This window comes from Rutilus rutilus (assembly GCF_951802725.1).
Source record: "Rutilus rutilus genome assembly, chromosome: 17".
NCBI lineage: Eukaryota > Metazoa > Chordata > Actinopteri > Cypriniformes > Leuciscidae > Rutilus > Rutilus rutilus.
The window spans coordinates 27,259,623-27,287,437 of NC_140230.1; the positions used below are offsets into that span (position 1 = coordinate 27,259,623).

General features: G+C 38.0%; 1 protein-coding gene across 1 annotated transcript; it reads right to left on the reverse strand.

The window, feature by feature from the left end:
• Positions 1-149: 149 nt before the first annotated feature.
• cep162 (centrosomal protein 162) lies at positions 150-27,815 on the reverse strand. Its single transcript, XM_084435354.1, has 26 exons — positions 27,666-27,815; positions 27,339-27,415; positions 26,982-27,132; positions 18,658-18,810; positions 18,378-18,528; positions 18,202-18,260; positions 18,041-18,111; positions 17,399-17,429; positions 17,195-17,320; positions 16,940-17,101; positions 15,630-15,711; positions 15,308-15,548; positions 14,858-15,077; positions 14,162-14,277; positions 13,895-14,083; positions 8,213-8,350; positions 7,610-7,722; positions 7,389-7,494; positions 7,163-7,289; positions 6,807-7,075; positions 6,027-6,275; positions 4,185-4,831; positions 2,090-2,231; positions 1,834-1,932; positions 1,611-1,745; positions 150-642 (listed from the first exon to the last, which is right to left on the reverse strand). Exons 2-26 carry the CDS (start codon positions 27,396-27,398, stop codon positions 421-423), a joined length of 4,059 nt encoding a protein of 1,352 aa, XP_084291480.1. The 5' UTR covers positions 27,399-27,415; positions 27,666-27,815; the 3' UTR covers positions 150-420.

Genomic DNA, 27,815 nt, shown 5'->3' on the forward strand with positions numbered 1-27,815 from the left:
TATGCAATTTATGTTCTTTTAGTAGTTCATTAGCATTCAGACTGTGTCCTCTGAGGCCAGCTCTAAGGCGAGTAATAAATCATGACGTCTACAGTATTTTATATTGTCTAAACATACTTTTGAGATGAGCCTTTTTATAACTCTTATGTGGGTGGTGTATCAACAAACATTTTATTGCTGTTTGTTCAGGGGTTTTGGATTCTGCACAATGTTGTAAAAACAACAGAGCAGCAAAACAGGACAAATATTTGTGCACATAATCATTAACTTTAATACAAAATAACATTTGGATTTGTGCTACAATTACTAACACCAAATAGCTTGTATTTGATGTTACATACCCAGCATGTTCCTTGACAATAATTAAATAATCTTTACAAAAAAAAAAAAAGAAGACGTTTTGAGTGGTGCAAAGGCAGCTTAGGATCGGAGAGGCAGGTATGTGTGGGTAGTGGTGGAGGTGTGTTCGGGGATGGGGATGACTACACCCTGTCTCTGGAGTTCTCGGAGCACATCCAGTATGGAGTCCAGCTCCAGTCTGAAGGCATCCAGCTCTTTAGCCCTGCCGTGAGCGAGTCTCCTCCAGCGCTCCACCTCATCCTGCTGCTCCTGTTCCACCACCCGCCGTGTGTCTGCAATCACCTGCAACAGACCTAACATCAGTGTCCTTATTCACAATATAGGGGCTAACGGTTAGAGCAGGGTTTCTCAAACTCGGTCCTGGAGGGCCACTGTCCTGCACATTTTAGCTACAACCGTGATCAAACACACCTGAGCAAGCTAATCAATGTCTTCAGGATCACTAAAAACTCACAGCTAGGTGTGTTTGATCAGGGTTGGAGCTAAACTGTGCAGGACAGTGGCCCTCCAGGACCGAGTTTGAGAAACCCTGGGTTAGAGAGTCAGACCGGTTACCCTGAAAGTTGCGGGTTCGATTCTTTGAGCAAGGCACCTAAGCCCCACAGAAAAATGGCTGCCTACTCTGTGTGTGTGTCCATGGTTTGTAATGTGTGTTCACTACTCACTACTCCTAATGTGTGTGCTCTAACTAGTTCTATTAAACTAAGTTTAGTGCAGAGGTTGTCCTACAGCAGACTGTTGCAGAGATCCATTATGAACAAATACAGTATATACTGTACAGCAACAGAAAACAATACGTGCGCTAATCGTTTATTCTTCGCATGTGTCAAACTGTGCAATTAAGTATACGTGTTAGCACACCACCTTTCACCTTTTTTTTTATGTCTTTTTTTAAGTCTCACCAAGGCTGCACTTATTTGGTCAAAACTACAGTAAAATCTGTTCTAATATCTATATTATAATCTATTTGTTTACTCGTGATGGCAAAGCTGAATCATTCTAATATGCTGATTTAAATCTGCAAAGTTGTGCTGCTTTTTGTGGAAACCATGTTACATTTTGTTCATGTTTCTTTGATGAATATAAAGTTCAAAATAACAGCATTTATTTGAAACAGAAATCATTTGTAACATTTAACTTTAACGTTACATTTGATCAATTTATTGTGTCATTGGTGAATAAAAGTATTTATTTCTTTAAAGCTCAAAACATTTGAATGGTAGATGATGTATTGTGTGTGGGTGTGTTACCTGCTGAAGCTGTTTCTCACGCTGATGGTAGCGGAGCTCCATGGACTGAATCTTCTGCTCCAGGCTAGTGAAGTGTCTTAGTTGAGGACTGTGGGCTTCTTTGGCCTGTTTCAGCTCTTCCAGAAGCTTAGACAGCTTTTTACATACACATAACAGGAAATATGGAGAGAAAATTCTAAATCCAGTTTAAAGAAGAATGGAAATTAAATGACTGAGTAACTACCTGATTCTGCAGGGTTTCCTCTCTGATTTTAGACACAGCCAGAGCATCTTTGGTTCCCTTGAGCTCCTTTACTTGCCCCTGTAAATGCTGCACTATGATCTGAATAGAAAAGATACATGAATTCAGAATTCAAAATACATAAAGTTCTATCCAAAGCGACTCATTTTCTTTACCCATGACCTCAGTGTTTCTAGTGCCAAGGAAACATTTAGTGTTCAAAACATAAATAGTCAAATTCATTAATTCAAGAACCAACCTCCTGTGTGTTCACTTGATTGCGGAGTTCAGCCACTTTGGAGGAGGAATGATCAAGGGCATGGCACGCTAGAAGGCGTTCAATCTCTCTTTGATGCTCAGCCTTGACCGAGGCAAGTTGCTCAGAATTCTGCTCCTGAATCCTGAAAAAGTGATATTTTAATATTGTTACACGATACTCGATAACACTGAATCATCATGTTAACTCTTTCCCCGCCATTGACAGAATTGTCCAGCAAATCCATGTTTTCACTGTCATACGGTAGGGGGCGCAATTACGCATTTTCTGAAAGAGTACAGAATCTCCAGATCAAAACACAGGCAGAGAAGAAGCAGAAACAAGCGAAAGATTTCTTATTTGAGCATCCTCGTTTCCTTCCCTCGTATCCTAAGGGGGTGGAGCTAAGACGCGAGGGAAGGAAACGAGGATACTAAAATAAGAAATCTTTCGCTTGTTTCTGCTTCTTCTCTGCCAGTGTTTTGATCTGGAGATTCTGTACTCTTTCAGAAAATGCGTAATTGCGCCCCCTACAAGTTTGGTTTTAGTTAGTTTTCTGATGCTATAAAAACGGGGTGTAACGTCATGATTGACAGCTGTGTTTGTGATTGAGTCTGCGGTAGCGGGAGTGTTGGCAGGACCTTGATGCCGTGGCTCCACCTCAAGATCATTACTGCGCATACTCGGGCTCCGAAAGAAGTAATCGGCAATGACCGTTACTGGGATATTTTGCCTTAATTTTTCTACAGTGGAAGGAAGTGGAGTTGTCCGCTGTCCATCTTTTTTTACAGGCTATGTTATGCACATGTAAAATAATGCATCATATAAATCAAAACTGGCTAACGTTACCGAATGAAAGGTCGAATGAAGGTATAGGACTGTGAAACTTTGAGGGTGTTGATTGATTCGATCTACTCCATGTTTGATCATCATTCGGAATCCGATCCGGACGTAGTCTTTGACAAAAACGCGATTTTCTCAGCTTTTTGTTCAAAATGTTTTTTTTTTTTTTTTTTTTATGAAACTTGCCCACATTCAAATAATTGAGTTTAGCTAGAATAACAAGGTTTAAAATATAATTTCTCATTTCTTTCTTTTGATTGTGTGTTTGACCAAGTACACCTGGCTGCAGCCTGCAAAACAGGACGGGGTTGCACGTGTCGCTCTGCCCCATACCTACTCTTGATTGGCTCGATCGTCTTTCATAGACATACATGATAGGAAATGTGTTCGTAGTCGGTGTAGGATGAAGTACATGTTGTTCAAATCCATATGACCTGGAAAAGCTGTGCAGTTTCACAAAGCCTTCATTACAATGCACAGAAATGTCCCTGAAATTGTTTTGCTGGTCTTTAGACTAACGCACGAACAACCCCACAACATTTACACAAAAATGTATTCGTTGATTCTTCACAGCAGGAGGGTCAGGTCTTCAGGTACAGGAATGAAATGATTCATGAAATGTGATTACTTAATTTACCTATAGTATGAGAAAGAAAATGAAAAAGATGTATCAGTATTAGAATCAGTTTTAATTTAATTAACATGGTAAGACACTTATTTTACAGAATGTGTTATTGGTTTTTATAAGCCATGTTGGGTGCAGCTGTATGTAAACTAAAAGACACTGTAATAGGCTAATGTGTCTGCCTTGTTAATACAATTTTTATGAAACTTTCTTTTTCTTCACAACACTGCAAAGCATAATATAAGACATTTTCCACCACTTCATTTCAGGAAAACATGCTGTTCCTTTATTTTAAAGTGAAGAAATCAATATCTTCTCCTGCGGGATGTAGGCTAATGTTGTATTGTCTGTGCATTATAGTGAAGACAACTCCGAACACATTTCCTATAATGTATGCCTGTGAAAGACAACCAAGCCAATCAGAATAAGTATGGGGTAGAGCAACACGTGTAGCCCCGCCCCTTTCTGCAGGCTGCAGCCAGGTCCTTCTTTAGTTTAACAGGCTCAAATCCTGTGTAAAAAATTATGGGACTGTTTCAAGGTTTCACTTCATGTAGTATGACTGCTGTTTTTGACTGCTGGATGCTTCAAATGGTTTATAAAAACATGAACCACTCCAAAATACTTTACCTGAGGAGCTGATTCTGTGCATGTGTGACTGCAGCCTGCAAAGAAACCTTCTCCTGGTCTCTATGTATCTCTAGTTGTTCCAATCTCATCCTCAAACTATCATTCTCCAGTTGCACCTCTGAGATGTGTGATCCCGAGAACGCTCCAGGATGGTAGTCTTTCTCATCTTGGGTAGGGGGGAAAGTCTCGGCTGCATTTTTTTTGGGCTCTTTGGCTGAACCCAAATGTCGCTTGGGCTCATCACGATCGAAGCCAGGACCCGTCAGCATGGTTTTCCTCTCCCTCTGCAGACGCTCTACAGTGCGACTCAGCTCCTGAATGGTGCGGCTCTTGGAGCTCAGCTCCTGGGTTAGTCTCTCGATGCGGGTTGCTTGTGCCGCCTCTGCATTGAGTTGGTGGCGTGAGGGGCTGCGGGCAGGCTTGTCTGTTTGCGTCAAAGCTTGGGCCTGGTGGAGCTGTTCTTGCAGAGAGGCCACCTCTGCCTGGAGGGTGCTCTCTTGCTTCTGATGGGCCATCTTCACTTCCTCCAGCTCTGCCTTTAACCTCTGAATTTGTGATTCAGACAATTCTGATGAGATGGCCTGATTGTTTTGGTTCTTCTCAGCTAAACGCTGCTCCAGATCTGTGATCTGCTGTTCATATTGGAGCTGAAAAAGAAGAGAAGAATACACATAAAAGTGCAAACATTTTTGAGCTGGCATAAAATAGCATTTAAATATATCAGTCCTTTAAGTCCAATTGCATCAGGGCTGGGTTATATCGCAAAAAAAAAAAAAAAAAAAAAGTAAATTATATTTAATGAATAAATTACATTTATTATTTTTATATTTATTTGTTATATTTTATAAATTATATTATTATTATTATAATAATATAGAGTCTTAATGACAGTCTTAAGCAAACTTAATGGACTAATAAAATATGCATTAAAACAATTGCGATTTTCACATTTCACAATATTGCTTATTTTACATTACTGTTTGAAAGTTTAGTGTCAAAGTTTTTGCAAGAAATTTATAATTTTATTCAGCAAGGATGCATTGAAGTTATGAAAAGCGACAGTAAAGACTTTTACGTTGTTACAAAATATTTATATTTCAAATAAACGTTTTTTTATTTTATTATATTCATCAAGGAATCCTGAAAAAATGGAATCCTGAAAAAATGTATCACAGTTTCCACAAAAAATATTAAGCAGCACAACTGTTTTCAGCATTGCTGATAATATGAAATGTTTCTTGAGCAGCAAATCAGCATATAAGAGTGATTTCTGACACTCAAGACAGGAGTACTGTATTTTTTATCAAATAAATGCAGTCTTGGTGAGAATAAGAGGATCCTTTCAAAATATATATATATATAAAAAAATCTTACTGACCCTGAACTTTTGACCGGTTATGTATATAAATATATATATATATTGAATTTTCAATATACTGTATCACCAAGCCTTACTTTGCTTCGGTATCTATTTCTATTTCCAAACTTCTAGTCATGACACAGCAGGGTTTAGAAATGAGAGAATATAATGCCACTCTAAAAGCATATTAAAGGCCCTGTGCACTTAAGACTTAAAAATAGAAACCTAATTTTCTTGGCAAACTTGATCAATCCAGCTGTGGGCTCTGGTAAATAACATACTTGGAAAAAAGAATCCCATATTAATTTAAGGACACACAGCACACAGCACACAAGTCAGTGAGTTCAGGGCCACCTAGTTTCAATGGTTCAAACTTGTTTCGCACATGGTCTCAATTTTAGATTCTATAGATTTAACGTTTAATGCTTTGACACAAAATTCCGTGTGACCTTCAGTACTGAATCTAAATCTGATATGAGTACCTTGATTCTGTGATACTGTTGTTCCATTGCTCTGAGACTGCGTTTGGCTGCTTCATCGCGGCCCTCTAGCTCCGCCTCCAGTCGATGTACACGTCTCTCCAAAAGAGCCGCTGTCTGGGAGGACTGAGGGGCAGTTGGGGGATGGATGTCCAATCCGTCAACTTCTGCACCGGCAGACGCAGCAGCCAAGATCAGGGCTGGCAGGGAGTTTGGATGCCTCCGTTTCAAGAGCTCTTCCATCTGTTTGAGCTGAGAGAGGAAATGGCAACATGAGTGAAAGATGGAACAGAATCTAAGAAGTTCTATTACTGATGCAGCCATTAATAAATATTACAAGACACTCAGGAGGCGGAAATCGAAATTCATTCATGACTTTTTTTTGCTTTATTTTTTTTGCTTTATTTTTAGATAGATACAGAAACAGTGACATGAAACTACTAAGGGGTTTGTGAAATGTTGCAAGCCAAACTCAAACCTACATAAGCAACATGGCTCAAACTGAATAGAAAAAGTGCGCTAACCACTGAGCCAATTCAATACAAAGTTGTTAATTTAGTTGCAGATGCACATCAGTCAAAGAAAAGAGTTTAACATAAAGAGGAGGTCTTAAGGAGAAGGTGGTTGGAAAACCGACTACCCGGATGGTCTGCTATTCACGGACACGGTTGAATAATTCCAGCTCTTAGGAAATAGAGTGCAAAGAAGAACGTGCCCTGAATGAAATGTACCTGCAGAACAAGGCAACAAGAATATCTGGAGAGGGAGAAAGCTGTTTCTGACCTGTCGTTCCAGGTCCTGGATTCTTTTAGCTTCACCCGCCCTTTCCTTTGTCTTTCTCTGTTGCTCATTGGCCCTCTTGCTGACCTCCATCTTTAGCTTTTCCACCTGCTCAGTGAGCCTTTGAGTCTCAGCCGTGGCGGCTCGGAGTCTGGATGCATCTTTGTCCAGTAGCTCCTGGTTCTCAGCATACCACTGCAGTCTTTTCTTCATCTCTGCGACCTCCTCCCGATGCTTTTCCTGGAGCATCTTTAGCTCGAAACCTTTATCACCTGCCAGAAGCTTACTTCTGTCAATATGACAATTGCATCACCAAAAATAGTCTGCTGCCATAACACTTTCATATCTGAGGCTCTTACCTGAAGTACAGACTGCCTGAACTCTGGCAAGGTCTCGTTCTTTCCTCATCATTTCCAGATCTACATGCAGGGCTTGTTTCTCCTGTTTTAACCTGTGGATCTCATCTTGCAGTCGTTCCTCCTTTTTCTAAACAGAAAGACTTTGCATCAGAAGTGCACGTCAAATGCAGTCTAGGTAGGCAGCTGGTTTTGGAACAGATCTGTTGATATTATGTATTTCTCTTACCTGTGCAGCTTGTACCTGACTTGTCAACTCTGCAATACTAAAGTTTTGGTCAGCAATGCTTCTCCCTCCGACGGTTCTTTGAAAGCTGTTCATGTTCAAACGGTCCCTGGGGAATGAAAATTCTTTGCTTTTATATCAGCTGCTGCAAAGAACAGCATGAATAGTAAAAACCTGCTGTGATATGTATTATAACACTACTAGCACACTTTTAGAGCACTGACCTGGTAAGGGCAAGCTCAGTGAGAAGTCTCTGGTTTTCCATGAACAAAGCCTCCTCGTTTTGTTTGCTTTGAGCTTGGAGTGCTTTCATTTGCAGATATAGCTTTTCATTCTCCTGTTAAAACCATCGGAAAGAAGTTTCACATATTCTGAACCTATTTGTAGCATATGAATACTAATGACCAAAATGCAAATATATTCAGCGGCTGTATTACACTGAATATAGTTCCAGATAAGAATTAATTGGATTTGGTTTCTGGAAAGGCCACAAGTTCTTCTGTAATTACAGGAAATGTGAGAAGTAATTACCAACGTTTTTCTAAATTCTGAGTAGTATTAGTGTCATTTTAAATAACTGTGCTTAATTATGCACCCCATTATGCTGAAATGGTGTATAATGATCTAAAAAATTAGAGGCTACAGAGTCTTGTGTTGTATCATTCATTGACATTTGTAAGATCTCACCATAAAAAGAGATCTAGGACGAGGGATAATAAATTATAAATAAATTATAATAAATGCACGTTCATGCGAGCCATGTTTCAGGATGGCTTATTCTAATATATGCCTAAAATTAGCAAAGTTGGAGAGACAGAGAGACTCACCTGATGGTAACCCTGAATCAGAGTCTCCTGTTCCTTCATCTCTTTCTCTATGAGCTTGAGTTTCTCTTCAGTCACAGGGTCTGAAGCTTCGCCAAAACTCCACTTTCGTCTGTTACTTGCCTCCTCGGCTTGGTGTAGCTATGGAATAATAAATGTAACAGCTTAGAACCTAAGCTTGAGAAATGAAAGGGAATTGTTTGCTCAGACTTTAGGCCAAGGCTGTTCAGTTTATTAAAGCAAAAAAAATATTGACGCTACTAACTTAAATGCATTTTCAGGAGTATGTAAATAGAATGTTTAATAATAGTGTAGCTTTTACATTTAAAGCTTTTCTTTTTGTGCCTTTGCTACATTGTTGTTATTTTATGTAACAATTGCATAAACCTTTCAACAGAGTGGGCAGAGATGTACGGTCTTCCTCTCAGTCAATCTCAAACAGCTTTGGTAAGTCCAAATCAATAAGCCGGTTCATTGAGACAGGTTCACATGAATGGTTACAAAACAAAACAAATTTACTTGAATCATAATGTATTTGTGTAGCAAATAAAATCTTTAGTTGCAGGTTAATATGGCTGTTTATCACAATGATTTCACTATGGCAGATAATTGTGATTATTGATTTAATTGTATTTTTTCTTCATGTCAGTTAGAATGTAAGGTTCCCCTTATTCCAAATGTGGAAAAACAATTTCAAGTTGGTAACCTGGCAAAAACATTTAGTGCTGAACACAGAGCTTGTTGTGCTCTCAGACCGTATTTGAAAAATCCAAGAGTCAATTATGGGGCATTCACATAACACACTACTGCGCTGGATAGGGCACTTAACAAACAGTAGAGTTATGCACTAGCACAGCCAGGTTGTGTGAAAATGTATCTGATCATAGGAAATGTATGAAATAAGAAAATGTATCTACTAAAAATGTAAGATGCTTTCCATAAAAGCATTTGCCAAATACATAAATATAAATGGAAAGCCATAAAAATGGTGTTTGTACATGCGCAGTACAAAGTTCGTTTATTTTGAATTATAATTATGTAATTGGAAATTAAGTGCATAATGATCATGACTAGATCAAATAATTAAGATTAGGTGGTTATTCAACAATTTTGAAAGGTCTAATGGTGTGCAGGGTTCCCACACCTTGGTTGACTTCAAATTCAAGGACCTTTCAAGGACTTTCCAGGTCCAATACCCTCAAATTCAAGGACTTAATGTGGGGACACATTTGTTGTGTCCAACAACAAACGATGAGGTACCATCGTAGTTTCATGCGCACGTGAACTTCATGGCAACTTACAACACTAAGTACCTCATGTGGGAAACACTTAACATAACTCAGGGTTTTTCCTGGCTCAAAATGAGGCGGATGTGGTAAAATCCTAATAATGTATTTTAATAATAAGATAATAAAAATTGTATTTTTTGTAGATCATCATATAGCATACCTGCAAACTTGTCGCTTTTTGTCGCCGTTTTTTTGGTCAGTTGGGTCATTTACGTGAATCGCGTAGAACCGAAGAGTTTTTGTTTTTTGGGGGGGGGGTGTATTTTGAAATTTCAAAATACATTTGAAATTTCGTTATTTCAAATGTAGGCGCGTTGCGCGTGGTGAGCGCGCTCATCCGCCGGCGCGACCACAACATTGCCCAACATCAAATGGCAAACGTAATGCAAGCGGAACGAAACTGCTCGTTAATGTGTGGTTGACGGACCGTTTATCAGTTTGGACCAAAGCAGCGCGAGCCGATCTTGATAAAGCGACACTTACTACACAGCGCTAATAAGAGATCCAGTAAAGAAAGCATTTGAATTCGCCACAGAAGTAATAACATCGCTGCGACTCCTGCGAGATCTAGTGAGAAACATTCACATTTCTCCGTTATTAACGGATCAAACAGCGCTGACGTGGAAACCAGGAAGAAACATTGTGGCATGAATGAACTATCCAGTGTAGATCAGCAACATTCACCATGGATTTACTGTAGTAACACTAACTGCAACCATGGAAGTTGGCAGGAATAGTAAATGCCTTCAAGTAACATTACGTCGGTTTTATTTTGACATTATGAATACAATTGCTGCCCTCAAATGTTAATCATTCTGAACTAAAATAAACCTTTGTTTATAACTACTACAATATTTTTTCCAAGGAGCTGTTTTGTTTTATATGCTCCTAAAAAGAGTCAATTATTGCTCCAGAATTGCTCAAAGTAAAAAAAATATCATACTTTATGATGTTAGTTTTAATAAAAAAAAGAATAAAAAAAATTAAATCAAGGAAATTTCTCTGGCATTTCTTTCTTTTTGCTGTATCAAAAATGTACCAAACCGAACCGTGACACAAGTGTATCGTATCGAACCGAACCGTGAATTTTGTGAACCGTTACACCCCTACTGTTTACACAACAGCTGATGCGAGAGTAAGTGTAACATAAAGCAATTTGGCAACTGTGTTAATCTCTTGTTGCATGGGATGCGCCGCATACCTGGACCGCATATGCACCGCATAATCTAAACCCCCCCCCACCTTTTTTAGTCTCAGGAGTTTGCAGGTCTGATATAGCCTATTTGTTAGGCTATAACAAATGTTTCCCACATTGTTTTTGTGGGTATAGCTTGGTACCTCTAGGGGGGTCCGGGGGCATGCCCCCCCGTAAGAAAATTTTGTACATTTTAAAGATAAATTCATTAATCTGGTGCACTTTGAGTCACCCGAATCCACTGTTAAAAATACAGTTTGATTTAGATATCTGCATCTGATCATCACATTACAATTATTCAAATTCTCAGTGTTAAGCATGATAGTATGGTAACATATCACACTGAAGTAGGCTGATTTAAAATGAACATTTATTTAAAATAAAAGTTCTTCTTTTGGCAAAATTACATAATTCCTTAATAGCCTAAACAGAGGCTTTACTCCCTTCAAACTTAAATTGTTTAATTTCATTGTTGTTTCAATCTTTCATTACATTACTGTTTGAATACACTCATTTTTTGTACCTTTTATAAAGGGCATTTTTCCCCCTAATTTTATTAAATGTATGCTCCATCTTTCATTTCAAATTCTTAAATTTGATCAATATATTCAATTAAAATAATAAATTATAACTGTATTAAATTAGATTATTTTAAATATTTTTGAATATACAAATAAGGAATGTTGAAAAGAATGATACTTTATGAAACTAAACCGCCAGTAGGAGGCGGCAGGCGACCGTCTTAATGAGCGAGTCATTGAGTCATTCATTCAAACGATTCGTTCAAACGGCTGATTTATTCAGAATGAGGCAGTTTAAGAATGGGTAATTGAATCTTTGACTCAACCGATTCTTTCAAAACGCTGAATCATTCAGTAATGCAACAAGTGTTGCATGCGCTAATGGTTCTGCGGTGATCTTTGTTTGGAACTATTTTCGCTGCTGAAACAGAACAAAAACAGTCATTGCGTCTAAAATGTAAGTGACTTAATTTTAACTATTTGTTTATTGAACTATTATGAAATCAGTCTCTGTTTCAATCTTGATGGCATTCAGGCAAACAGCTCTCTGGTCGTGTGTAGCCTAGGCTATATATTGTTTCTTAACTATAATATGTTATAAATAACTGCGCGAGCCTCAACAGCGCAACATTGTTACCGTCAGTCAGTAGTAGGCTACATTAGGTAGGCCTATATTATTATCAACTATAGGCTATCAATCACCACTTACTTTACATGAAATAAAACAGAATCATCCTCACGGTTTCGGTGATTCCCTAGTTATTTTTTATTGTCGAGAGACGGAGGCGGCCGCCTCATAATTCTCTATGCAGGAAAAACCCTGGTAACGTAACGCGTAAATGCGCTTAACTAGTGTAAATCAAGCAAGCTAGTATGCAAAGGCCATGAAGTGTTGGCGAAATAACACATTAGGGGACTGGAGTGAATATGGAATTATTTCCAGAAAACTTCTTGCACAAAATAAATTCAAGCACTTTCAAGCACCTGTCTCTATGTATGTTTATTTTCAAAAACTTTCCAGGGCCTTGAAAACATTTTTTCAGATTCACAAACTTTCAAGGATTTCAAGGAACCCGTGGGAACCCTGGGTGTGGTTTAATGGCTCAGGGTACCCTGTAAGGAGTGAGCTGCGAGTCATCTCCATTGCACCTTTAACTCCAGGTTAATTGTCCCTGGTATACATTTATGTTTCCATTGTGTATAAATCATGAAAACAAATTCAGCCTTGGTCATTTTCTATGGTAATTTGTTCAAATGTAATTAATTCTTCTTCCTGTAATCTGCTGTCAATTATCAATATTTATACTTCACCAGAAGGGTCAGAGTGGATAAAAAGCTGCGTGCCCCCATGTGCCCTGTTTTATGTTCATTTACTGTTGAAAAGTAAAGTTTTAAAAATGAGACTCATTATTTGCCAGAACAACAAAAAGCACTTCCAAACTGAATCACAGCATGGTAATGCATGATCATTTTTTTTTTTTTTCTATAAATCTTTGAGGGTATTGAAACAAATAACTAGAATAAACCTTACATAATGTACTTGTGCTAAAAGCACAAATTCATCATCACTAAGAGAGTTTTGAACAGCTACCTAAACAGCATACAAGTGAAATCTATACTGTTGGCAGAGCAGCCACTGAAATATACTGCCATAGACGTTATGATTGCATTACCAAAACATTCACCTGCAAGTACAGACTGCCCTTTTTACCAAACGCACTTATACAGCATGTTACAAAACATACAATTTAAAACTTAATTCATTCTTGAGGAGAGCTGCCAGACAGCAGAAGGTTTTCTATTGATCTTTAACAAGAAGCTCCAATGTGCTTTAAATGGCCATGAAAATAGATGAACTTGAGTACATTTTAAATGGATTGTTCACCCAGAAATGAAAATCCTGTCATGAATTACTCTTATGTTGTTCCAAACCCATTAGACTTTCGTTCATCTTCGAAACACAAATTAAGATATTTTTAGTGAAATCTTAGAGTAAAGTCTATTCACCCAAAGCTCTGACAATTCAAAAGGTTTTTAAAGAGTAAATATATAAATCCATCATATGAATTCACATATAAACAATGATTAGCTAACATACATAGAGCACTCAAATATGGTTAACGCAAGCTCAAACATGCTTGCTTAAAACAATGAGCTTTGCTCTTGTGCACAAAGCGAGCATGCTTGAGCTTCTGTTTACCAAATTTGAGTGCTCTATGTACATTCGCTTAGCAATGTTTATATGTGAATAAAAACATAAATGAAATCTGTTCATCACATAAAGCGATCCGTGTTTCTTGGATTAAACCGCTCAATTCATATGGATTTATTTTACGATCTCTTTATGAACGTTTTGAAGCTTTACAGCCTTTCAATGGAGGGACAGAATTCTCTCAGATTTTACTACAAATATCTTCATTTGTGTTCCGAAGATGAACGCAAGTCTTATAGGTTTGAAACAACACGAGGGTGAGTAATTGATGACAGAATTATTTTTGGGTGGACTATCCCTTTAAGTCCTCAGTCATAATTATGAAGAGGTAGAACAGACAGAACACACAAAATTACCCACTGGTAATGTAGAGCCATGGTAAAACTATCCACCAAACAACAAAATTTCCTTATATTCTAAAATATTCTAAAAACATAATCTAAGCTTTACAACTACACAAGAGCTTACCTTGCTCTGTAACATATAGTTCTCCTGTCGGAGTGCTGCCAGCTCTTGCTTGTGCTCCTCTTGTAACTGGGTTTCCCTCAGATGGAGCTCTCTCTCTTTTTGGGCGAGCTGAAGACGGAAACGCTCCAGTGATGAGCGCTCCTGCTGAAAGGGTGTACCATCATCCATATTCTCTTGCATCACCTCACGCTGACAGACACACAGAACAGGTGGTTAATGAGCTGGAGGATTTGATCCAATGCTCTGATTCAGTCCCAGTTAACTCACTCCTGTCACTGCTTCTGGTGTGATCCTGCTGGCTTCAACCTGATGCTGTAGAAATGTGGCAAAGGACTGCACGGATGTCACCAGTTCACTGCTTAGCCTTAAACTCGTGTCTAAACCTGTAAGGGATGCAACATTTTTTTTAAAAGACAGATGACCATTTATTATCAAGCAAGCAAATATGGCTGTGAATTTACAAAGAATAGTCAGATTTAAAAAAAAAAGAAAAGATTTTGCATATTTTTAGGACCACTATTATTAGACCTTTTTTTTGCATTGTGACATTATTTGCATAACAATTAAGACTATTTAGGAGAATTATGTTCCCCCTAATTTCTCATTACATCGCAAAACTCCAATAACTCAATAACCATCTTCTTCATTTTGGTAAATATTGATATTTGTGATTAATTGTAATCAAATTGGCTAATATATCGACATTTAATGCAATTAAAATTGCCTACTTCTATATATATATTTATTGCATTAATGTAATGATCATACGTTTTTTACATTACAGTAGACCGTATTTAACTCATGTCAACTGTCATGAAAATGTTACAATTTCATGAAAATAATGAAAATGTATCAATAACTGATAAAAAAATGAATGAAAATCAGCTACATTTTCTTCAAGCAAAATATAATTTTGTTTATTTTTTCACACAGTTTTGGTGAAGTTAACCCAGGTACAGGTACCTTTGAATGTTTGTGTTTGACTGAGGTTGGGAGTTTTTTGGGGGGTCTGGTTCTGAGCTTTTCTCTGTGTTAATGGAGACGGAGGTTTAGCAGCTTGGCCGGTTCTGCTGGTTGCAGGTCCTCTGGGTAACAGCCTGCTCTCAGGTTTTTTGGCCCTTGTTGATGGAACAGGAGTTTTTCTAGAGGACGCAGATGCAAATGCATTGGTTCTGGCAGGAACCTGAGAGAGAGAAGTTAATATTCCATCATTATCTTCATAAATGTGACTATCATCACCATGTGAATGAAGGCGGCACGTAGTTACCCACAAAAATTATTATACCTCATTTACTTCACAGGGTACGTGTCTCTATCTTTGAAATATTATTTCTCTAAACCCCAGAAATTACAGGATCTAATTTACGGAGGAAATTCATGAGGCAAATGACTCATAATAGCAGAGTCTCTGACCTGCCGTTTCTTGGGTTTAACAGGAGGAGGTTCCACAGAGGAGCTGTCCTGTTCCTGCATCAGCCGTTTGATCTCCTCAGCGATGCTCTTCTGAGTGTACTGAAGGGAGGCTGGATGTTCCTCTCCTTTAAAACTAGCCTTATTACCCCCTCCACAGCCCTCATTAGTGGAACTGAAAGGGCTGTCATCTGAAGATATCCTTAATGGACTATGATTTTTGCTGCCTCGAGGCACAGCCTCACTGTAAGACAAATACTTCTACTAAAGCTGCTGTACTGAGAATATATGACTCACGGTGTGTGAAGGCAAATAGTGAACTCACCTTATAGGCTGGAGAGAGAAGCCACGCGTGAAAACAGAGTCTGGTCCAATTGGCCGCATTAGTTCCTCAGCAGTGGGTAAATCTACGGTACATAAATGAGACCCTGGTGACAAAAATGTCACTAGGGTCGGAGTCACACTAGCCGATTTACAGTCTTAATTTTTTTTGTGGAATTATAGAGATTTGGTGTGATCAGATACAAACTTCCTCAGCAATGCAAAGCCAATTATCACAGATTTTGATTGTCATCCATGGCGAATTTGAAACCAAGTTTTGTTTGTGATTCACTTAAACTTAAATAACTAACAAAATGAGCATGAGCAACAGAAGTTTGGAGAATGGAGGGAAACCAAACAAACTGCAATGTAGTGAAATATTATTACAACTTAAAATAACTGTTTTTACATTTTAAAATGTAATTTATTCCTGTGATCAAAGCTGAATTTTATCGGCCATTACTCCAGTCTTCAGAGTCACATGATCCTTCAGAAATCATTCTAATATTTGGTGATTTAGTGTTCAAGAAATATTCTGTATTATTACCGGTATCAATGTTGAAAATGCTTAATATTTTTGTGGAAACTGTGATACCTTTTGTCAGGATTTTTTGATGAATAGAAAGTTAAAAAGAGCATTTATTTTAAATAGCTTTTCTGTAATATTGTAAATGTCTTTATTGTCACTTTTGATCAATTAAATGCATCCTTGCAGAATAAAAGCATTAAAAAAACTGTAGTAAATAGTTTATGAAGTAAGTAACATTAATAAAGGTCGTTGTACTTACAGGAAAGGAGCTCATTTAATGCACAGAGCTCTGATATTTGCTTTTAAAGTAAAGAGTCTGTCTTAATTTATTGCGATTTATAAAAGTCATATAAATCTTAAAATAGAGGGAAACAAGATTAAGAATTAAATATTATCTGATAAATATCCAATATTCAACTGATTTGCCAAAACGAGGCACTGCAATATATGTGACAAGGAATGAGAAAGAAATGTCAGAGACAGCTGTTTAAGTCCATCACCCCCTTCCATTCTTATTCAGTCAGGGTGACAGACCTCCAAGAAGACAGCAAGATTTCAGGAAAAACAGTTGGTGTGACACCCTCAAGCAAAATCGAGCTGTTTAGAGTCAGCTAGCAGGACTTCACCAAAACCAATGGCTCAAACAAAGCGGCTGGTAAAAACCTCACGTATTTGGTTTAAAGCATAACTGGAAGCATTTGAAGGGGAAAGCTGCAAATCAAAAGGTTTAAAGCGCAGGCATGCACACAGTGACTGGCAAAAATGAGCTAGGTGCTGAGTCTGACCTGACTCCACCGTGGAGACAGGTTGGAGTGAAGAGAGAGAGAGGGGAGTCCTGCCGGCCTCGGCTCGTCCGTCCTCACACTCCCCTGCTGAGCTGTTGATCTGCCTGTACGCCTCCTGCAGCGCCTCTATCTCACTCCCTCCACTCTGACCGTATGATTGGACTGCAAAGATATGGAGGAGAGAATGTGTCAAATCACCCGTTGGAAGTTTACTTAAACAATACAAGCTTTAAGAAAATAAACTGGTTCTCAAACCTGCAGGTTCCAGTGCTGTCCTCACTGCTTGTTTGGTGTCTGGAAATTTTTCTTTTCCAGTTGCCAAACTGGGAACTGCAGGAGGCAATGCTCCATCCGTAGAATTTAGAGAGTCATGTAGTGACACTGGGACATAAGAAGAGCATTTCACCCCCTGATCTGAACATTTACAACATCTACACTGTAAATTGAGATGCTGTTTACCTTTGGCCAGCATCCCATGTCTTTCAGGTTTCTGAAACAAAGAGGATCAAGGAATGGTTAAAATTAGAGATTTTGCCATAAAATCCAATTATATTTATTTCGACACATATTGCGACTGAGGCGTAGGATGAGCAAAAAACAAACAAAAAACAGCAAAGACAACATTTAGAGAAATTTTACTTAGGGACTTGCAATGCAAATTAGCATGTGCTATAATCTTCGATTTCTTAGTTTTTCAGCCAATAATCTCTCCCTAATACTGTACATAATAATAATACTATTATTAATAGTCATCATAATAATAAATACTTCTACAAATAACACAGAAGACCAACGGCCAAGGAATTTTCATGAAATAATATATTAAATGTAGTTTTTTTTTTTTTTTACCAAACCCTATATCGTATACCACAAGAACACCTGGAATATATGACACGAGTCGCAAGGGATCATTTTGTGATACTTTTGCAAATTTTTGATTAAAATCTTGATGCTGGTCGCTTTTTACTGCCATTAAATGGACAAGTGCAAGTGCGACCTTCATTTGTTTCCATGCATCTCTACATAACTCACTACTCAATTCCCCAGTTTATAACAGTGATCATATTATAAGCTTAAAGTCCATTAAACATTTATATTCACCTTCTCTTGAAGCCCCTCGTCACTTTTCTCACTTGCCTCTTCCTCAAAATCTTCACTATATGCAGGAGATGCTGAGAGAGAAGCAATATACAAGTGTTTTATTGCTTCAGGTAGAAATAACAACAAAACACTTATTCTTATTCTCTCTGCTCTGCTCTTACCAGCAGCGTCTTTATTTTTCCTCTGTTCTTCTTCATTTGTTAAATCCATTTCTTCTCTCCTGAAAGGAACACAGTGAAACTAAATTTAAAGCAGGACAATAGGCAAATGCTCTTTCATAAACTTCATTCTTGGAATTCATTATGCTTTTGAGTCACATAAAGCTTTTTTCAGACACCTCTGTGGGCTGGTGGGGGTGGATGGCTCCTGTTCTTGATTCAGTCTGGAATAGTCAATGGAGGATGAGGACTCTTTCTTCAGATTAGATAAAAACCTGGAATTGTCATCCTCATCCAACAGGTCCAGCTGAAGAGCACCTGCAGTTGGTACTGTTCCAGAGACCATCACATAATTAGTAAAGAAGCACAAACAGATGATGCTGGTCAAACAAACAGAGCAGTGGTGGATGTTATGGATTCAGAGGTAGGCTGGATTGAAGGAAAATCGGTTAGACTGACCTTCAGGCTCAAGACTGTCTCTGCTAAAGATTACTAGGTCTCTATTCCTTTCATCCCCCAAGAATAGATCATTCGACTGCTCTTCATCCACCTCCTTAATGGATGGAGTCTTTCTCACTGACTTCAGGAAGGACTTTCCGGTTGACGACATCCCTATATGCCAAGCAAATATGTTGTAAGTATTAAATAAGTCATTTTCCTACACCAGACCTTTTTTAAAAAGTACAATATACATGTACATTAAAATGTATTGCCTGTTTTTTACACTTAATATAAATAGATATAACACAAATAAAGCAAACTATCTAGAACAGATTTTTCATTTCACTAGCCACTGGATAGAAGCAATTCAGCAAATATGCATGTCGGAGACCTTCAAAATAGCACATAAAAAAAAAAAACGTCTACACAGTTCACCAGATTTCCTTAAAATTTGTAAAATACTTATTTTCACTAAAGGCCCATTTACATCAAGGATAATAACTATAATGATTACTATAACTTAATCAAGTTTTAATAATCATTAAAAATTCTTTGAGAATTGGGAAGTCCACACCACAACTATAACGTTAACGACACTGAGGAATTATATCGTTGGAATCACTCTCAGAACTATATTTTCCAGCTAACAAAGGATTAAAAACCATAGGCAGCCAATACAAATCCACCCGACTTCAAAGAGGCTAAGCATGTAATAAGCCACAACAGCAGTGCGTGCTTGTAGTAAACAAAACGTTTTCATCCACTGGTGTAATATAGTTAGCGTTCTTGGAGTGAAAAGGCCTTAAATCCACTGTTTGATGTATTGGCCCTCTGTGTTGCACATTATCATTCTGAGCTGCACATAGTCAATTAACTAGACATTAGAGAAATTACTAACTGGCACAGCACGTTCTTCAAACATGCACTATTCCAGGAAATTTGTTTACAGCAAAAACTGGTGCTAAAAACACTGCAACTGCAATTACATACAGCCAAAACAACAGATCTGGTCTGTTGTGTTTAATTATGCATATAATTATATATTACGGTAAAATTAGAAGGGAAAAAAGCAAAAAGATTTACTCCCAACTAAAATCCCACCGAGTGTGTTCATTCTCAAAAACTAGATAGATATAAGGTCAATAACGGGGAGTAAATATAGCCTACACAAAACATCATGTTAAAAATCAAAATAACACAATCTACTAATTCTTCACGTGTTGAAACTTTACCATCTTCTCTCTCGACTGAATCACTAGCATTGCTTTCCACAGAAAACTCATTAGAATCAGTGTGAATGGGACTCTTCTGTCCTGATGCACTGGAGGAATTATCAGGTGCTGGACTTGGAACACAGCAAGAGTCTTCCTCTGAGACCCTCTGTTCCTCTAAACAGTAACTATGTTCAGGTGATGGCATCTTCTCTACTGCAGCATATTCAGGACTCTTCTGATGGCTTGCGTAGTGGGATGCCCTCTGATTGGACAGCTGGCTCACCCTATCAAGAGCTATGCTACGAGGTTTAGGGGTGGGCTTAATAGGGACTACAGTGTATAAGGACGACAGACAAAGAAGAAACACGAAAAAGTTAAACAGGTTGACACACTAAAGAGGCTAAAAATTCATACAGTGCTCAGCTTTAGGAAAGATGATCCTTGAAGTTTAGACTACTAAACTAGATTCTTTTTTCAATTAAAGGTTGTATCAGTGATTTCAGGCCCCCCCCCCAAAAAAGATCACATTGATCTAATCTTTCCTAATGATCCGCTAGCTGCCCGCCCCATAAGCATGCCGTCAAAAAACCGCATCTCTGTAGGCAGGGTAGGCTCTGAGATCTGCACACAAAAACAATTGGTTTCACCAACCACTCAAAACCAAAACAAATAGTGTTCCAACCAATCACTGACAGGGGGTGGGTGTTGTGAGGTTTTGTACTTGTGCACGGCTGCACGCGAAGTCGGAGCTGAAGAAGCAGCTGGCTCAAAACCTCACAACACCTTCCCCCTGTCGGTGATTGGTTGGAACACTATTTGTTTTGGTTTTGAGTGGTTGGTGAAACCAATTGTTTCAGAGCCTAGGCTGCCTACAGAGATTCGTTTTTTTGACGGCATGCTTACGGGGCGGGCAGCTAGCGGATCGTTAGGAAAGATTAGACGAATGTGATACTTTTTTTTGGGGGGCTGAAATCACTGATACAACCTTTAAGGAAACGAAAACAAAAACAAAACAAGATGGATCTAGAAACTGTCTAAGTCTAACACACATTAAAAAATATAAGGGAATAACCAAGTAATACTGTGGAATGAAGTGTGTAGTTTTGCAATGTTACAGTACTTTCAGGAAACCTGTTTGACATTTTTTTTTTGGCAATTCTCTGTTGCAGAAATTACACACTTCATTGAATACTGAGTGTGATGTACCCAGAGGGGGGCTTTCTCTCTGTCTGGATCCCACCTGAGGGTCCACAGCTTGGGACTTTTGAATTTTAGCAAAACGATGTTTAGTGTTTTCGTCTGCAAAATTTATGGACAAAGAGAAAAGCAGAATAAAGAGAGAGAGAGAGAGAGAGAGAGAGAGAGAGAGAGAGAGAGAGAGAGAGAGAGAGAGAGAGAGAGAGAGAGAGAGAGAGAGAGAGAGAGAGAGAGAGAGAGAGAGAGAGAGAGAACCAAAAAGATGATTATGTCAAATACAAAGAAAAACAGAAACACTACAGCTTGATGGATAAAATGTGAAATTGGACAAATTACATAATAAGGACAAATTACATAATAAGTGGTGCCTACGGTACCGACTTTTTCATCCATTGAAATGCTGAACAGTAATAACAGTAAACGACACATCTCTGTGAACAGCACTTCAGATGTTCAAGGTACAGCTGCGTACAAAAAACATCCTTGGAACTATTACTATTTATCAGACACAATGCTTATACACACAATTTTCTGTTATCAGTAGTAAACAACACACTTAATAGAAAACTAGACATATAGAATTTACAATTTACAATATTTATTTATAAAGCACATTTAAAAACAACCAAGGCTGACCAAAGTGCTGTACAGAACAGAAAAAAAATAAAAAATAAAAAAATAAGTAGACTTTAAGAGCAGATCATACTGAGAAAATGGCAACTCCTTAACCGCAGAAGAGAAAGTAATTAGGCTGTCTAGATAAACAACATCAGGTGAAGACTAAATCAGGTTTAATCATATCAAATCAAACGTGCATCAGTTCATATCCAGAATGATGTCATGAACAAAAAACACCAGCTTTGTTTGTGTTATAATGTGCAAGCCAACAACATAAGACAACAACAACTCTAATCCGCTATTCTGGGGCCCGTTCTTCGTACGTTGCTTATTACATCCGAGATCAAATGACACATCCAAGATGATATCATCGTGCGAATCATGATCTGGCTAACTCGGTTCTTCGAACACACTTGCCGGATATGATTAGTATCGCTGGATTGAGATATCTGAGATAATTGCGCGTTCATGCGCTGGTTAAAAGGGGATATGTATCGATAGTAGAAACATTTATCAGCAACGCTGCTATTGGCTGCTCAGCGTGGCCAAAGAGCGCGCTCAGTTTTTCTCCTCAGCAGAGCAAGAACTAATAGTCGAAGTTTATTCGGAATTTTAATGTTTAATCAAAACGCCAGGGAACACCTCAAAGTCTGCAAAAGCCAGGAGAGAGGGCTGGCAAAAAGTAGCAGACAATTTAAATCCGTTAGAAGTGTTAGATGTTTTCATCACTAATTAGCCTATATTTTTGTATTTTAATAATTGCATAATTACTTTGTGCATTGTAATGTCAGTCACCATACTAGAACATGGGAACAAATAAAAGTGAAGTACAAAAATATTCTACATAATGGTAATTTTTAGTTATATTATAGTCTCTTTTATAAAAGGCACTGTTAAATAAATGGTTGTCTGATTATAAAAGCAACCAAGAAAAAGGCTTAGAAAAAAATAGAAAAGATCTTATGGTGCCTTCACGTGCTATGGAAAAGATGATGTTTTCCACTTGTGAACTGGTATTTACCAGTGTGTTGTGTTCAAGTGCTTTTGTTGTCGTAATGTAGGGAAAAGATGGACTCTCAGATCCAGGCTCCTATTGACTGCTAGCTAGCATCTGCTCTGGGTAGGTAATACCAAGCCATAACGGTATTTTTAAAACTGACACTGAGTGTTAACGCATTATATTACAATTGTTAATGACACAACATTGTCTAGGCTACAAAAACTATCCGCTAACAGTAGCAAAAAACGTTTAGTTGTGTACAATGCTTATCATTCACGACTCTTGCGATGCTCTCCGCCATTTTGAAAAGGTCAAAGGTTATCTCATCTCGGCAACTCGTGCATCAAAATATTCTACGAGTTGCCCAGTGGAAAATACCACTTGAGGGGGTGTTCATGTGCATTTTCCACGTCGGCTTTTGGTATTTACCATAATTACCATAGCACGTGAAGGCACCATTAGTAGCTTACACTGTAAAATAATTTTTGCTGCATTAAATTAAGGCTGTATAGTCATTTCAACTGTTAAATCTTGAGTAATGATGAATTGCTTTGACTTGTGAAAGTGAAAACTGATAAACTTATGTTAATGTAAAAATATTTTGCCATGAGTTATTGATCACATTTTTCCCCCAGTGTAGTTCATTGTAATGACATTGTGTTTTCCTCTTTTGTGCACTTTTACATAATACACCAACACTTTTATCTGTTCCCAAGAAAGTAGTGGCTGAAATATGTGCAGCAAGTGGACATTTTCTAACTTTCCAAAGGAAAGAAAGTATAAGACTTTGTAATGTCCATTTGTTTCCATTGCACTGGACAGTGAATAAACCCTCTCAGATAACTGTCATATGGAGGAACTAGCCTGCAAGTGCATAAATAACTTTACTTAATTTATACTTGTATGCTTTATGGCTGCAATATAAGTTGCAGGATTCCACATCTACAGAAAGGTCTAGAGTCTGCACAGACAGAGGAGACATAGGCCTACAGGTGGGCAGTGTATAGCCAACTTTTCATTTTTATTTGTTGCATGAGGCATGTGTCTAATATCACTTGACCACTGGCTTTTCTTTACAAAGAACAATTGAAATAAAACTCAAGGAACTAAGCATATTTGTCTTTTATTAAAAATTTGATGAAAAGTGTTTTTTTTGGGCAATGTTGTGTAATATGGCACATGCAACAATGTCACAGGCCCTGTCAGGTGTGCAACCCCTCAGACTTTTCAGACACTGAAATCTTCCCTTTAGTTAGCCAAAGTTCATTTCATTGTGTGCCCTTGTCCTGGAGCTGCATTGTAACTAGTTTGGGTCAGGGAATGGGGTCATAAAACACCTGTCTGCAGGTTGGAACATGTCATAATCACCTATGAAAAAATGCAGTTCTTGAAAAAAGGATCTTTTCTTACCACTTTCAAATAATGTGCATAAATGTGAATCTCTGAAAATTCTTAAGTCATGCACAGATCCTGGCCATTTTGCTTTCACATTTGTGATATGGAAGATTTTAGTCAACTGCCTTTTTTTTATTTGATATATTACTAATCTGGAATATTAAGAATCACAATAGTAACTGGGCTGCACATTTACATTGTGAATCCCCTTTCTGTTCACATAATCCCCTTCATTGAGGCCTTGATGGCAGTCTATGGTAGCCTATAGTCTATGGTACCAATCACGTTAGTGAAGCCTGAGTGACATAGCTGTAATCGACATGGTCATGATTGTATGATCTTCATAAAAAATTATGATGGCCTAAAAAAAAAAAAAAAACCCTGCTTTAGCCTACAACATTGGGGCTTAAGTGGCTTGGAAATGCCACAAAAAAAACCTAAAACTGTTTTTTAAACATATAGCGACAAAAAATGACAATCTCACGAATCACGAGAAAAAATATATAGCCTATCTCAGAAAGAAAGTGCACTATCGCGCTGCGCTGGACTTCCCGTATCAGCTCCGCTTATGAGGCCGGGATCTAGCCTAATCCTGTTAACATGAAATAAGCCTGCTCCCGAGCAGGTTTAAGTTTGCGCACATGTTGCTATGACAGCAAGTCCAGGATGAGCGTTGAAGAACCAAACAATCCAAGATCATGCCAAATCGCCAACAATCAAATCCAGCTAACTGAGTTAGCGCCGTACGAAGAACGGACCCCTGTTCAATTTATTCCATTCAGAAAAATAAAAACAATTTGCTGATCAATTTGCTAAAAAAACAAATCACTCAAGTTACAGATGTGGATAATTCAAGCAATTTAGAAACAAAGCAAGTGCAATTCATAGTTGCAATTTAGGGGATTCCTCATAACACATCTGATATAAATCTTAAACTGACTTTGCATAATTTATTTTGTCTACTGCTTTGTGCTTGCTGCCCTCAAGTGGACAAACACCTAAACTACAATATTGTTGTTTAAAAAACCCAAAGACAGTTAGACTATGTTCAAACTGCAAGCAAACCAGGTTTTTTCTCAAAACAGATCTTTTCAGGCAGACTGTCTGCACTATTAATAGCAAGTGACCAAATAAGATTTGTGTGTTCAGACATACCAAACCTATATGCATTGGCTGATTTGGTAATGATGTAAGCGTACCCACGCATGTAATGAGGCTATCAAAACGGATGCAGGTGCATCATCATCATCTCAATTTTCAAATAACTCTTCTTTATCTCTAGGTCATGTCCGTTCAAGCTGGCAGTTATTAAGCCTCCCATAAAGAAATCACAATTAGATCCAAATGAATTAGCAAATTAAAGACCCATTTCAAATCTTCCATTTATATCTAAAATACCAGAAAAAGCCATGTCCGCTCAATTGTGCTCTTTTTTGCAAAATAATGATTTGTAAGAAAAATTTCAGTCTGGATTCAGGCCCCATCATGTCACAGAAACTGCTTGTTAAAATTACAAATGACTTACTTCTAGCTTCTGACCAAGGCTGTATCTCAATACTAGTTTTAGTTGATCTTACTGCTGTGTTCGTCACTATACATCATAAAATACTCTTAGATCGACTACAAAATTACACTGGTATTCAGGGACAGGCATTAAGGTGGTTTAGATCGTACCCTATCAGACCGCTGACATTTTGTCTATTTAAATGGGGAAAAATCTAAGATAATGTCAGTAAATAATGGAGTGCTGCAATGATCTGTGTTAAGCCATCTGCTATTTTCAATATATATGCTGCCACTTGGTAATATTATAAGAAAACATGGAATTAGTTTCCACTGTTATGCCGATGATACTCAGAGTCAGTTATATATTTCATCACGACCAGATGAAATCTCTATAAATTATCTCTAAAATTAAGTTGACAGAGTTTGTTAAAGATATAAAATATTGGATGACCTGTCATTTTCTGAGGTAAGACTGAGGTATTACTTATTGGACTAAAAAACTGCACACAGAATCTCTTAGAATACAATTTGCATCTAGAAGGATGTAGTTACTTCATCCTCTACTGTTAAAGACCTGGGTGTTATATTAGACAGCAACTTGACTTTCAAAAATCACATTTCATATGTTACAAAAAGAGCCTTCTTCCACCTCAGAAACAATGCTAAGCTACAGAGCATGCTATCTGTTTCTGATGCAGAAAAGTTAGTTCATGCATTCATGACCTCATGATTGGTACCTATAGTATCTAAGTCCACTAAACGAGGGACAGCGTTTTCACATTTGGCCCCTAAACTCTGAAATAGCCTTCCTGACAATGTTTGGGGCTCAGACTCGCTCTCCCAGTTGAAATCTAGATTAAAGACGCATCTCTTTAGCCAAGCATTCATATAATGCATCTCATAACCTTATACTCCAGTTATATCAGAACAAATGCACATGAATATCCGTGCTTAAAGTTATCAACAGCAGCTACGCTAATTATTTTCTGCTTGCTTCTCTGTTTTATCTCGGGATGCCCATCCTGAGGTAGCTAGAGATTATGTTAGCTCCAGTTTGGATCCAGCCTATTATGAAGACTTCAGATGCCACAACACCTGTGAAGAGACAGCACCAACTCCTGCCAGGACTTCAGATGATCATTTTTGGCTGGCAGTCTGAACATGGCCTAAGATATATGCACCGACACCACCTTTTCTCAAAAGTATTTACAATACACTTAGTCCAAAAAGAACAGTACGCATCCCTGGAAATCCGGGATAAAGTGTCTTTCTGTGGATCTCAAAAACTTCCAGGATGTGAACCATAAAACCTGTGGCTTTCAAACCCAGAACGAAGATTATGCTAAAGCTTTAACCCAGGCTGGAGATTTCAGCCAAGCTCTCTTTTTAATTCAGGTAACACCAGTACTCACCTGTTCCCTCTTCGCTGTCGTCATCGTCCTGCCACCACGGCACAGACACAGAAGCCTTCTTCACTGGCCTGACAGGTGCTTTTCCCAAGCTGTCAAGGACACTAGAGTGCTTGGTGCTGGAGCCCAAATCAACAGAGTCATCAGAGACAGACTGAAAAAAAAGCATAAGTACACTTACACAACAACGTAAAGTTTACATGCAACACTGGACTGCATATTATAAAATAAACATGTTTAAAATAATTGTAGATGGAGTACAGCATGTCATATAGCAAGTAGCATATCAAAACACACACAAACGTAATTAAACAAACAATTGTAAGTAAGTAAACAAAAGATTATCAAAAGTAACGTTACCTCTTTCATGAATTGCTCGAACTGTTGGTCCAGCTCCTCTTTAGTCAGTCTATGAGCCATGATGATTCACTGACAAACTGTGTGACAAACATATTAAAATTCACATCAGAATTAGGCCTATTCGTTTTATATAAATGTGTTATTATAATAATAACTCCTTTAAAACATATAACGTTAAACAAAGTTCAACCTGTTAAACATTAAAAACCTGAAGAGAAAGATTCTGGGAGAGAGAATGCATTATAAACAAACAGCTCGCTAGCTCGTTAGGCATGGCAACCGAGAGAAACGGACAACTGAAGAAAACACAGAACGCAAAAGACTCACCAATACAGAATGAGATGGAATATGAATACAGTAAATCCTTTAATGTTCACATTGTTTTTGAAATTATACAGTTTATCATAAAGTTTCCCGCTACAATAACCGGGGGATTACTGACAGCTTATTGGCCATATGACGTCACATCGGTCCGGT

Excerpts from the sequence above, each read along its gene's own strand:
- cep162 (XM_084435354.1), bottom strand. The coding sequence starts at position 27,398 with ATGGCTCATAGACTGACTAAAGAGGAGCTGGACCAACAGTTCGAGCAA. Across the intron at positions 27,133-27,338 it reads TCGAGCAATTCATGAAAGAG|TCTGTCTCTGATGACTCTGT; the intron begins GTAACGTTACTT and ends CTTTTTTTTCAG. Across the intron at positions 17,430-18,040 it reads ACGAGGGGCTTCAAGAGAAG|AAACCTGAAAGACATGGGAT; the intron begins GTGAATATAAAT and ends TCTTTGTTTCAG.